Source organism: Dysidea avara, chromosome 1 (assembly GCF_963678975.1).
Source record: "Dysidea avara chromosome 1, odDysAvar1.4, whole genome shotgun sequence".
In the NCBI taxonomy this organism is placed as follows: Eukaryota; Metazoa; Porifera; class Demospongiae; order Dictyoceratida; family Dysideidae; genus Dysidea; species Dysidea avara.
In genome coordinates, this window is record NC_089272.1 from 57,606,339 (window position 1) to 57,620,256 (window position 13,918).

At 33.9% G+C, this 13,918-nt stretch overlaps 1 protein-coding gene across 1 annotated transcript; it reads left to right on the forward strand.

Moving 5' to 3' along the window:
- Positions 1-2,818: 2,818 nt before the first annotated feature.
- Positions 2,819-4,675, forward strand: LOC136247847 (uncharacterized). Its single transcript, XM_066039671.1, has 3 exons — positions 2,819-2,877; positions 3,037-4,598; positions 4,666-4,675. The coding sequence occupies exons 1-3, from the start codon at positions 2,872-2,874 to the stop codon at positions 4,673-4,675; spliced, it is 1,578 nt and encodes a 525-aa protein (XP_065895743.1). The 5' UTR covers positions 2,819-2,871.
- The last annotated feature ends 9,243 nt before the right edge of the window (positions 4,676-13,918 follow it).

Consider the following 13,918-nt stretch of genomic DNA (forward strand, 5'->3'; position numbering starts at 1 on the left):
TTGGCATCATATACTTCATTGTGATTATCAAGTTCCAGTGTTTTTTACTCAGATGCAAAGGAGGCATCATTTACAATCATTTTAAGGAATGGTGCTTCAGATTATTCAAGATCAGGTTGTTTGAAAGCAATAGTAGTTATGAAATGAGCTTCCAAAGCAGTGAGATAACACACAATTCTGTTGAATTCCGGGATCCATTACTTGCACTTGACAAATAAGCATCATTTGTTTACATATTACACTCTAAAGCAGAGTGAATAAAACTCGCATAATGCACTACATGTAGTCAGTACAGAGTATTTTTGTTTTGCAATGGCATAATAGTCGCACATTTGATGTACACCAATTATTTTAAACACTATATTATACCTTTAAACTGATTATTCATTTCTAGATATCATAACATGTGACTGGGATTGCAAATCCATTTACTGTGTGTGGGCACAAACTACACCTCATCACATAGCTGAGTACATGTTCTGTATCTGTATAATACTAGAAGAGGGTATCGACATTTTTTATACTTCCATTTCAAACCAATTAATAGTTCAATAAGGGATAAAAATAGCATGGCCTAAAATTGTAAAATGGTAAATTTTGTGTGTCCATGTGCAGTAGCATATCCAGGGTGATTTGGTGGTGAATTATTGATGCAGTGCAGGGGTCTGGGGGCACAGCCCCAGCCACTGACAAATTTTGTACATTAAAATGTTTTAAATTTACCAGTTTATGTTTTATGAATAATACAAACCATTAATATAGTTCCCTTTAAATGCTATCAATTTGTGGCTTATAGCTGGTCAGGAGTACTGTAGTGATCCAAATGATATATCCAATTCTCCAATCAAAACTTTTGACTTGGGTACTAAATGTTTCAAGCCTCAAGCTAATTTTGCATTTACATTTATTTTTAAATATACTCATTTAAATTTTTAATCCTCAGTCATTATGAATGTTCTACTGCTCTATTAGAGTACTTCATTATTCCTTGTACGTAGTTAAATTCATACTCTTGTTCTCCCTTAATCCCTTTTGAGTATTTACAGTATTGCTCTGCTCTATTGTATGATGCATAGCCATTTGTAATTTATAGTGATGCAAACACATCAATGACGGATCCAGGATGGGGCATCCCCCCCCCCCCCCCCCCCCCCCCTCAACTTGTGGAGGAGCCAGCCAAAGTTCTGATTAAAATACTAAACTTTATGTCAGGCCAAGATTAGTTTATATAACTCATGAAAATATGCACATTTTGTTACAAAATTCGCTTGAAACCAAAGCAAACCAAGGTAAAACTAGCTGTGAAATTGTCACCAAGCACCTTCATGCATACTAATTGCCTCTAAAATAATTACCGTGTTGCCGTTGATTAAGACATTCAGTGCGTTTGAACAGCTTTTTAGATTTCACACCATCTGAAAAGATCAAAATGGCAATAGTGTAGAGATTGAAATGTGCTTGTATAGTAATTATCAGCTGTCTTTTATGAAATTTTTAAATTTCCTTTGTAGTATACTTATTACAGTATTTCCAAACCATAACCAATAGATATTTCTGTCTGTTTGGATGAGGGTGGGAAGGTAATTAGGTACTATAATATGCAAATATTGGCATAATATAAGTTAGCTACTGTATGTAACAATGCAAGTACATCAACGTTTTAGTAGGAAAACATCAATAATAAAATGGAACATATAATTATGTAGGACTTCACAATGGGGTGCTAACAGGCCTGGGTCTTTTGTAGTGAGGGACTAAAAAGTGATAACCAACTTTAATGGTTGTACTGTATGCAAAGAACATTCAGCATGTGGAGCATGCTGAGATTGAATTTAGTAATAATTTTGACTAAACTTTGTTGAATCAGCCTATCCATTGTGATCATGACTTACTTCATGTTTTAAAAAGTGATCACTAGTCTAAGAATAAATAGCTGTGGTACTACAGCTGTCATACAGAGGGCGTAGTTTTATGCTGCAGTAAAGTTTAAGTCTTTAGTTGAATTTCAAGGGATATGGAGAAGCATCCTGCAGAAGCTTTATGATATAATTTCACTTACACTGATGCTCAAAATGGTAAAACAAAAGCAACCGCGGTAAGCAACTTCAATCTAAAGTACATGATTTTGCAACTGTATTTTCTCAAATGTTTTTAAATTTATGTTCAAACTGCCTCCCTTCAGAATCATTTATGGTGCATAGGGAATTACCATTCTAACTCATACATACTGTGATCAGTCTAGAGCATTTCCTTCGGAAGTTTAGAATTTATATTATGTAATATACACTACAAAGGAGTCCAAATCTTGACACTATAATTATACAACTTGTTGAGTTACATGCAATCTAGGTATGCACCAAAAGAACCACAACAGGTGTTATCTGTATAGTACACAAGCAAATTCTGTGAGTATATACAAAATTACAAATCAGTGTAGCTAATAAGTATGTGCAGATTATTGTAACAGCACTTATGTACTGATATAGTTAAGAGAACAAGAAAGTGTTTAACACTTCCTAGCTATGAGTGTCAACTATTATGCACCGATACATAGTTTAGAGCTTATGACAACATTACACTAAAAGATTTTAGTACCTCCAAGCTTAGATAATCAACAGTAAGGTAATAAAATAATATAAGACACACATAAATCACTCGTCTGGGTATTATATTGCAAAACATGTACATAATTATATTGAAACTGATATAGGATTAATATAACAGACATAACAATTAACAATCATTAATGCCCAATACTGTATAGTATTGTATAAATGAATGGTCACATGCATACACTAGCTGTAAACAACATATCAAAGGACCTACTAGTTGAGCATATTAGAGCAACGAACTGTAAGTACTACCGGCTAAATGAAGGTATGAAGCTAAATGTGCTATAGATCAATACACTGTACACCGTTATTAATTATATATTTCATCATATGTTATACAAATAATTTCAAATGATGATGAGTTGAACATGTGAAATGTACCATCTAGTTTTTCAATGTGTTCTGGTTTCATGAATTCATATAGGTTTGGAATTATGATTTCAAAAATAACAACCAGAAAATGTTTTCCATGTTACAACTAGTGCTCTGTGTACTAGCCACACTGGATGAAGGATCATCAACTACATATTTTGTAAAGCCTGATCATGAGTATTATCCCAACAAGAATGCTCATACTCTTAGTTACTACCTCATGAATTCCAATAAATATTTTTCATCTTACACTCAACTACAATTCTTACCAGGAATATTTCTTCTTAAAAGTGATTTGATCTTACAGGATATTAAAAATTTCATAATATGTGGAAATGCTAGTGTTATTCATTGTAATGGATTGGCAATAACAGTTGGCATTATAAATGTTACAGATTTAACAATACGTAATGTTCACTTTGCTAATTGTGGAAAAAGAGACAGCAGGGTATTCAAAGATAACCATGAAACTTTACCATATAATCACAGTGGGGTATTATATCTTAACCATTGTAGTACAGTAAAGATCAGTAGAGTAATTATCACTGCTAATCCTGATGTAAGTGGAATTATAGCAGTTAATATCTTTGCTCCAGATGTGTCTAGTTTTATAGATGTGAGAATAGCAACAAGCTGTGGTTACCCAAACAGTAGTTTATCAAAAGTAAATGGTATTGAGTTTTATTACAATGATTTTAGCTATGGAACACATCTCATGAAAACCTACTTCATCACCAAAATCAGGTATTACATTTATGAAAACAATGGATTATGTAGCAGCTCATATGCTCTGTTCCTTGTTCTGATTCAAGAATCATATGGGATATCCATGGTAGTCCAGGATACCAACTTTTCTCAATTGTATAACTCAAGTGTACTGTACTACCATGCAGAATCTTGTGGCAAAATCATTGACAATGTGTTATCCTTTATTAATAGCAGCATTAGTCACAACATTGGAAATCCTTTAATAAGCCTTTTTCACATCTTAGTTCATAGTGATGGCTATTTTTATAGTAGAAACCGAAATCAGAGTACATGTGATACGCAGTTTAATAAAATTGGCTTTTATTATTGTTACTTCATTAACAATTCAAACATGAATTCTTTACTCTACTTCGACCTTAAAGGCACTTTACTGGTTAATGCTTATGTTATTATCAGTAATTCCAACTTTTGCTTCAACCACAAAGTACAAATAATCAAAGTTAATAGTGAGGTTAAGATTTTATGGCAGCTTACACACTACGTTGCCATTATGTCAACCAATATGTCCTCTAATACACACCCTGACATGGTTAGTATGGTATTATCCACAAATGGGTTGATTCAATTCTCAGATTGCGTCTTTAAGAATAATACATATGAGACCATTATTCAGCTACATTTGTCAATTTTACGATTTGAGTTGTACACTGAGTTTTCTTACAATTTTGCGAGATATGTTATAAGAGCAGAAGAAGGGTCTTATTATTTACTAAAGGAGTACACTACAATTAATATAACAAGGAATTTAGTGTATAAAGGTACAGTAACCTCAATTGTATACAATGAATATTTAGACCAAATCTGTTACTATCAGTTTATTAGTGATAGAGGTAATCTGGATCATGAGTTTGCTGTGAATAAAACATTGAACTACAAGATACTTTATGTTAATAATACCTATACTGCACCACAGCATCAGATAAACAGATTGTCCTCTGGGAATTGTTCATGGCTTGCAGGAACTGCATTTTATTTCTCAAAATCATCAGAAGTGTTCAGTACAGTTGTTGAAAGAAGAATGCTATGGGCAAATAGAACAATTAGGGAGTCTGTCATGTCTTTAGTTTGTCCTTGCATAACTGAGAACAAATTTGACTGCATGGAACGCCATTTGGGATCTCCTTTTCCAGGACAGACTTTAACAGTTAAATTAATTATGCATTCAACAACTACCACAATGTTTGCTGACACAAGCAAATCAAAACATGGTTGTAAAATCACAGATACATTTGAAATCGCACAGGCTCATCCCAGTCGCACTTGCAATGGCTACAATTATACTATTTGGTCCAATCGTCATGAGTGTGAATTATACTTGGGCCCTGATGGATTTCCTGAAGTATTCTATGTAACTTTGAAACCTTGCCCACCAGGGTTTACTCTGCAAAAGAAACGAAAATCATGTTACTGTGACCAAGTGTTGAATTCATTTACAACAACATGTAATTTGCAGGATCAAACTGTATTACGCCCTCCCAAAAGTTGGATATCTGGAAGGAGTTTCAATAGATCTCATAATTACTTATTATCACACAATTGTCCATTTGATTATTGCTTACCCTATCCATCATATGTGAATCCATCTACTCCTGATCAGCAGTGTCAGTTTAAGAGATCTGGTGTTTTGTGTGGTTATTGTCAACCTGGTCTCAGTGCTGTATTTGGTTCATCTCAATGCAAACAATGTTCTAGTGTATGGCTTCTCATTGTTATACCAATTGCAATAACTGGTGTGGTCCTTGTTTTGATGATTTTCAGTTTTAACTTAACTGTTACCAATGGAGTAATAAACACATTCATTTTCTATGTAAACATCATTAGCATAAACGTTTCAGTGTTTTTCCCAAAGTGCCATTCAGTTTGTGTATTACTGGCATTGTCAAACTTAGACTTGGGGCTGGAAACTTGTTTTTACAATGGCATGGATGCTTTTTCTAAGACATTTTTACAATTAGTCTTTCCCCTATATTTAATTTTAATAGCATTTGCATTGATAATTGGAAGCCGTTACTCAATTAAAATACAAAGGCTTACAGCACAAAGGGCTTTGCCAGTTCTTGCCACATTGTTCCTTTTAATTTATACAAAGATCTTGATCACTGTATGTAGTGTTTTGTTCTTTTTCTCTCCAATCACCAACCTTCCTAGTGGTCACATCACTTATGTCTGGTCAGTGGACACAAATGTTCCACTTTTTGGGGTAAAGTTTTCCATATTATTTACTGTATGTATTGTTTTATTTCTCATTTTGCTTCCATTTATTATCCTTCTTCTGTTTCCAAGGACACTATCTCGTTTCCATCTCATCAACACATTCAAACCATTGCTGGATGCATACCTTGGCCCTTACAAGGATGACTTTCCATATTGGACTGGTGTGCAGCTTTTAATGAGAGCTGTCTTCCTTGGTGTATCAGCGTTTGACAGAGATGTCTCCCTTACTATTGGGACAATCATACTTGGAATAGTTTTGTGTGTTGAAGGTTTTGTTCATCCCTTTAAGAGTAGATTTAAAAATATCCAAGAGTCTTTGACACTACTTAACCTACTAGCAGTGTTTGTTACAGCATCACATTATGATGGCAGTAGTGATATAGAACCACTTTTGCTGCAATGTCTGATCTTCACCACGTTTGCTTACTTTATTGTTTACATTGTCTGTCACTGTATGTTGTCAACATGTGGTAACACCATCAAACCTAAGATAGATGTTATAATGATGCATTTTAATTCACTAAAGAAGAGAATAATAAACCAGTCCTCCACTGAGATGTTAAATGTTACAATCAGTGAAAGGAGCGAAGGACCTGTACCCGGTGTTGTGTGCAATAATTATGAAGAGTTTCAAGAATCTCTAATAACATTCAATGATTAACAACACTGCTGCTTTACCTTACACAAGTAAATGTATAGCTAGCTACATACATAACATAAATATGAGGTATTTTGTAAGCACTTAATTTTGCCATAAAAATAGGTCTTTTGCAAGAACAAATCGGAGTCTTGGTATGTACCAGTATGGTATGTTAAATATCACAATGTATTTGCACTACTAAATCGCATTGTCATCATATTATTATATTATGGTAATTTGTTTTCCTTCATGAATTCAACATTTACAGCAAGTATCACAGGATAGCAGTTTACATGCAAGTGTATTATGATCACGCAGAGTAAATATGTCACAATGTTTAGGAACTTATACCTTGAAAAACATTTATATACCAGTACATTGGCAGTTACTGTAACCAACAGATCAAACAAGAGGATAAAGTTGAGAATTGCGTGCTGGCTAGAAAGATAAAATTAGAAACTCATGCATTTGACATGATATTGTTTAAAACTTTTTTCATACAACAGACTTTTTTAAACCTGAATACATCTATGTAGCTATTCATACATCTTTTCAAAAATATAACCGATGTATTTTGGTATAACACCTCATATAGCTTTGCGTTGGTTTATGAATCATAAAAACACTTTGGATAGAGTAAGCACTGAGGTTAATTATTAGAGTGCTTTATTCTGGTCGATGATACGGTCAAAATAATAATAATGATGCCACTGTATAGGTGTGCACATGTACAGAAAATTTGAGTATATAATACATAGCAATATATTAAAGAATTAAGGAATTCCAGTGGCTAGCCATAATAACCTTAAAATTACAATTACAATTGTATAGCCATAACTAAATACAGTATGTAACACACTGGTGGAACTTTTAGGGAGAGGGGCACACAGACATTGTTAGGGGCACAGGAGGCCTGAGAGGTTTGGGGTAGGGGGCAAGAAATGTTAGGATAAGTTTACGAAGTAGAATGCATGGAGCTTTATAGTACACAAGCTATAATTCTTTCTCATAGCTGAGGTATACATTGTAAGACTCTAGTTGGATCTTTCAGAGAAAAGTTAAGCCTCTCTATGTATTTGAATCTTAAAGCACTTCTGATAGTTATTTAACTAAGTGCATACTTGGAAAAATAGCATTGTTATAATTTGTGCAAAAAATTTGAATGTTCTATAGCAATAGTAACTGTTCTGTTAGAGTAAAGTGACTGCTCTGTTAGAGTATCTCAAAATCTTGACACTAAAAATTTAATTTCGTGTCCCCTACCTGTTTTCATGTGTAATGTAATGTTTATACATGCAAAGTGCACATTATAACTGTTCAAGTTACCCATTGGCTCTCTGCACTTTGATACAGTGTGAAATGTGAATAATTCTCAGTGTGATGCTGCAAAAACTCACAAAGTCCCCTTGAATTCTCTCAGATCTGCATAATATTATGTTTAGGAACACTAATAGAAACAAACTCATAACATTTTTGCTACTCTAATACATTCAACACACAAGACAAACAGACAGAGAAACACATCTACAAACTGCCTGCCCTATAGTAGACCCTGCTCACAAATGCCATATCAGTGCTGAAAAACGAACGTAGCAGTTATATAGTAAAAACGGATGGCTACACATAAACCAAAGTAAGGTTCTACTAGCATATTCCGTGAACAAACCATACACTGAGCAGGTAGAGATCAAACCTAGGTTGCTTAATGACTTGAGGTTAATACTGTTACAGTAGTAAACAATGAAGTGCGGTTTTGACAGAAATGTAGCTCAACTATTCAGTGAGTTACCCTGTACTAGGTATATGCTCTAAACCATGAGAAGGCTAAAGCTCTTTAAATGTCAGTGTTTCAAAGAGATTCTGCTCTCTTGCAAGCAATATCTGTCAAAATATCCTATATGCAACATATGGTGCATACCTGGTCCAAATTTTATTTCTTTACGTGCTTTCTGCTCCAAGTTAGAGGAAATTGAAATAGTTTGTACATTTTTCTGTCTCATAATATGTACACTATCTCATAATTATGTACACCAACAACATTGAGACACCTTACAAGTTCTCATCATTGGATTGTGCTATATGGCTAATTTTTTGACTGAAGTTAATAGACTAATTGATGAGTCTTTGGCTAAAATTTAAGTCCCTATGAGTTATCAGCATGTGTGCAGTAATATTCAATCATCTTTAAGTGTTCCATAATAGGAACACTTACCTTAATATTATGTAATATTATTACTACAAGTAACGAAGTTACTAATCTCGTTAGTAATCCACTGAGTAATGCCTATCCACAATGAAGTTACAAAGCCTACTGAATGAAGCTTATTCACCAGCTTCTTTCTTATAACCAAGATTTGCACATTGTCCAACAATGCAATTATGTGAAGGTGGTAGTTTCACACGTGACAGCTTAAGGCTGTGGACACAAAGTAATATGTATTATTATTATTATTATTATTATAGTTATTTTATTATATGGGTAATATGTAACTGTAACTAAATAGTTCAGTTGCAAGTAATATGTAATATGTAATGAGTTACTTTTAAAAAGTAATTGCCCCAATACTGTTAAATGTAGAGGAGTCAGAATCTTGATACTATATAAAACTTGTTGAGCATATAATTTTATATATATACATAGAAAAATCCCCAGACCCAAGTGGTGACTTGATCCTCCAACAATATGTAATATAGCTAGACAATAAGACATATGCCAAATGAGCCACAACAGCTGAAATCTGAACTAGTCACTGTATACACTAGTCACTTTAACTTATTGAGTTTGGTGATATAATGTGGTTTTTGTGATAATATATGCACACAAGTAAGTACTGTGAGCACGTATACTATCAAAATTTATTACTATGTTCTCAATTTTTCATACTTACGCACTGATAGTTTAAAGCTTGTGACATATGTAGCTAACAAAAAAGTATTTAGCACCTCCAAGCACGGATAGCTATTATGTACTGATAGTTTAGAGATTATGACATAACATTGAAAGTTTTGTAATACCTCCAAGCTTGGATATATACACAACAGCAAGATAACAAGATATGCATAAATCACTGAGTTCATAATGCAAAACATGTGTAGATATGTTGAAACTGTTATAGGAGTAACAATTATTGTTGCCTAAAACTACTTGGTCATGCACATAATGTAGATACATTAGCTGTAAACAATAACATCATATGACTAACTGTCTGTGTACAGTGTATTAAAAAGCAGTGAACTGTAGGTACTACAGACTAACTGAAGCTGATTGAGCCATGAAGGTATGAAGTTAAAATTAATGTGCTTTATTACATTGTTAAGACTGTAATTGGTCACATTTGTGGTAAAAGTATACCAGGGGCATCAGAGTAGAAATCAATGTGGTAAGGCTCAGTTCTAATGCTGTGGGGGCTCTGGAGGCATGGTTTCCAAGAAAAATTTTGAAATTTCACATTTTGACATGCTACTGTGCATGTATGATAATTTTGGCCTGACAAGCATTCATTTTTGGGATGAAAACTGGACACTTAACGTAAATGCACCTCCGTCATACTGTTTAACTCTTAAACATTACCATTTGAATTTATTAAACAAGCTGTAATGAATACTTTCAAAGGAGAAGCAAAGCCAATTCTAAACATAATGTTAGCAATATGGACTAAGTGGACATAAATTTGTCTTGGATAAAAGACAAGTTAGATAACTTTTGCTTCTATCATTGTTACCATTAAAATAAATCAAGTTGTGTATATTCCATACCTGTTACAGTACTTTTAGGTTTGGTTTCATCAAGTTTGATGACAGTATATTCATTTCAGTAAAAGTGACAAGGCTCTGGTCTCACTGCTCTGACGCCCTTGTATAATAATACTAACATATACACTGTAGTCAACTACAAATTATTCTCCAATACTACACTGTACACCATTATAATTCATAATACTTGTGTATACAATTTTACATGATGGCCTACATCTGAAATGTACCATAGAGTTTTACAGTGTGTTCTGGTTTCATGAATTCATATAGGTCTGGAATTATGATTTCAAAAATAACCACCAGAAAATTTTTTCCATGTTACAGCTAGTGCTCTGTGTACTAGCCACACTGGATGAAGGATCATCAACTACATATTTTGTAAAGCCTGATCATGAGTATTATCCCAACAAGAATGCTCATACTCTTAGTTACTACCTTATGAATTCCAATAAATATTTTTCATCTTACACTCAACTACAGTTCTTACCAGGAATATCTCTTCTTAAAAGTGATTTGATCTTGCAGGATGTTAAAAATTTTACATTATGTGGAAATGCTAGTGTTATTCAATGTAACGGATTGGCAATAACAGTTGGAATTATAAATGTTACAAATTTAATGATCTGTAACATTCACTTTGATAACTGTGGAAAAAGAGACAGCAGGGTATTCAAAGATAACCATGAAACTTTACCATATAATCACAGTGGGGTATTATATCTTAACCATTGTAGTACAGTAAAGATCAGTAGAGTAATTATAACTGCTAATCCTGATGTAAGTGGAATTGTAGTTGTTAACGTGTTTGGTACAGAAGTATCCAGTTTTATAGATGTGAGAATAGTAACAAGCTGTGGTTACCCAAATGGTAGTTCATCACCAGTAAATGGTATAGAGTTTTATTACAATGATATTAGCAATGGAAAACATCTCCTGAAAACCTACTTTATCACCAAAATCAGGTGTTATATTTATGAAAACAATGGTTTGTGTAACAGCTCATATGCTCTGTTTCTTGTTCTCATTCAAGAATCATATGGGATATCCATGGTAGTTCAGGATACCAACTTTACCCAATTGTACAACTCTAGTGTACTGTACTATCATGCAGAATCTTGTGGTAAAATCATTGATAATGTGTTATCCTTTAATCACTGCAGTATTAGTCACAACTTAGGAAATTCCTTTGTAAATCTTTTTCACATCTTAGTTCATAGTGATGGCTATTTTTATAGTAGAAACCGAAATCAAAGTACATGTGATACACAGTTTAATGTAATTGGCTTTGATAATTGTTACTTCATTAACAATTCAAACATGAATTCTTTACTTTACTTCGACCTTAAAGGCACCTTACTAGTTAATGCTAATGTTATTATCAGTAATTCCAACTTATGTTATAACTACAAAGTACAGATAATCAAAGTTAACAGTGAGGTTAAGATTTTATGGCAGCTGTCCCACTACATTAGAATTGTGGAAACGAATATGTCATCAAATGCACACCCCAACATGGTTAGCATGCTATTATCCACAAATGGACTGATTGAATTATCAAATTCAGTCTTCAAGAATAATACATATGAGAGCATCATTCAACAGCATTTGTCAATTTTAAGATTTGAGTTTTATACTGAGTTTTCTTTCAATTTTGCAAGATTTATCTTAAGAGCAGAAGAAGGATCCTATTATTTACTTAGGGAGTACACTACAATTAACATAACAAGGAATCTAGTGTATGCAGGTACTGTAGTCACACCAGTGTACAATGAATATTTAGATAAGATCTGTTACTATCAGTTTGTTAGTTATAGGGGTAATCTGGATCATGAGTTTGCTGTGAACAAAACATTGAACTACAAGATACTTTATGCCAATAATACATATACTGCTCCACAGGTTCATGTACGAAGTTCATCCTCTGATGATTGCTCATGGCTAGCAGGAACTGCTTTTGATTCCTCGAAATCATCCAAGGTGTTTAGTACAATCATTGAAAGAAGCATACTGTGGGCAAATAAAACAATTAGGGAGTCTGTTATGTCTATAGTTTGTCCTTGCTCTACTGAGAACAAGTTTGATTGCATGGACCGCCATCTAGGATCGCTTTTCCCAGGACAAACTTTAACAGTTAAATTAATAATGCATTCAACAACTACCACAATGATTGCTTACACAAGCAAATCAAAACGTGGTTGCATAATCACAGACATACTTGAAATTTCACAGACGCATTCCAGTCACACTTGTAATGTGTACAATTACACAATTTGGTCTAATCATCATGAGTGCGAATTATACTTGGGTCCTGATGGAACTCCTGAAGTATTCTATGTTACTTTGAAACCTTGTCCACCAGGGTTTACTCGGCAAAAGAAACAAAAATCATGTTACTGTGATTCAGTGTTAAAGTCTTTTACAACATCATGTAAGTTGCAGGATCAAACTGTATTACGTCGACCCAAGAGTTGGATATCTGGAAAAAGTTTCAATAGATCTCATATTTACTCATTATCACATGACTGTCCATTTGATTATTGCTTGCCCTATCCATCATATGTGAATCCATCTACTCCTGATCAGCAGTGTCGGTTTAAGAGATCTGGTGTTCTTTGTGGTCATTGTCAACCTGGTCTCAGTGCTGTGTTTGGTTCATCTCATTGCAAGCAGTGTTCTAATGTGTACCTGTGGATTGTTATACCAATTGCAATAGCTGGTATTGCCCTTGTTGTGATGATTTTCAGTTTTAACTTAACTGTTACCAATGGAGTAATAAACACATTCATTTTCTATGTAAACATCATTAGCATAAACATTTCAGTGTTTTTCCCAAAGTGCCATTCAGTTTGTGTATTACTGGCATTGTCAAACTTAGACTTGGGGCTGGAAACTTGTTTTTACAATGGCATGGATACTTTTTCTAAGACATTTTTACAATTAGCTTTTCCCTTATATTTAATTTTAATAGCATTTGCATTGATAATTGGAAGTCGTTACTCAATTAAAATACAGCGGCTTACAGCACAAAGAGCTTTGCCAGTTCTTGCCACTTTGTTCCTTTTGATTTATACAAAGATCTTGCTCACTGTATGCAGTGTTTTGTTCTTTTTCTCCCCTATCACTCACCTTCCTAGTGATCACATCACTTTTGTCTGGTCAGTGGACACAAGCATTCCACTTTTTGGGATAAAGTTTTCAATATTGTTTGCTGTATGTCTTGTATTATTTCTCATTTTGCTTCCATTTAATATCCTTCTTTTGTTTCCAAGAACACTATCTCGCTTTCATCTCATCAACACATTCAAACCATTGCTGGATGCATACCTTGGCCCTTACAAGGATAGGTTTGCATACTGGATGGGCTTACAGCTTTTAATTAGAGCTATCTTCTTGGGTTTATCAGCTCTTAACACAGATGAATCCCTTACCATTGGAACATTCATACTTGGAGCAATTTTGTGTGTTGAAGGTTTTGTTCATCCCTTTAAGAGTAGATTTAAGAATATTCAAGAGTCTTTGACACTGCTTAACCTACTAGCAGTGTATGTTACAGCAT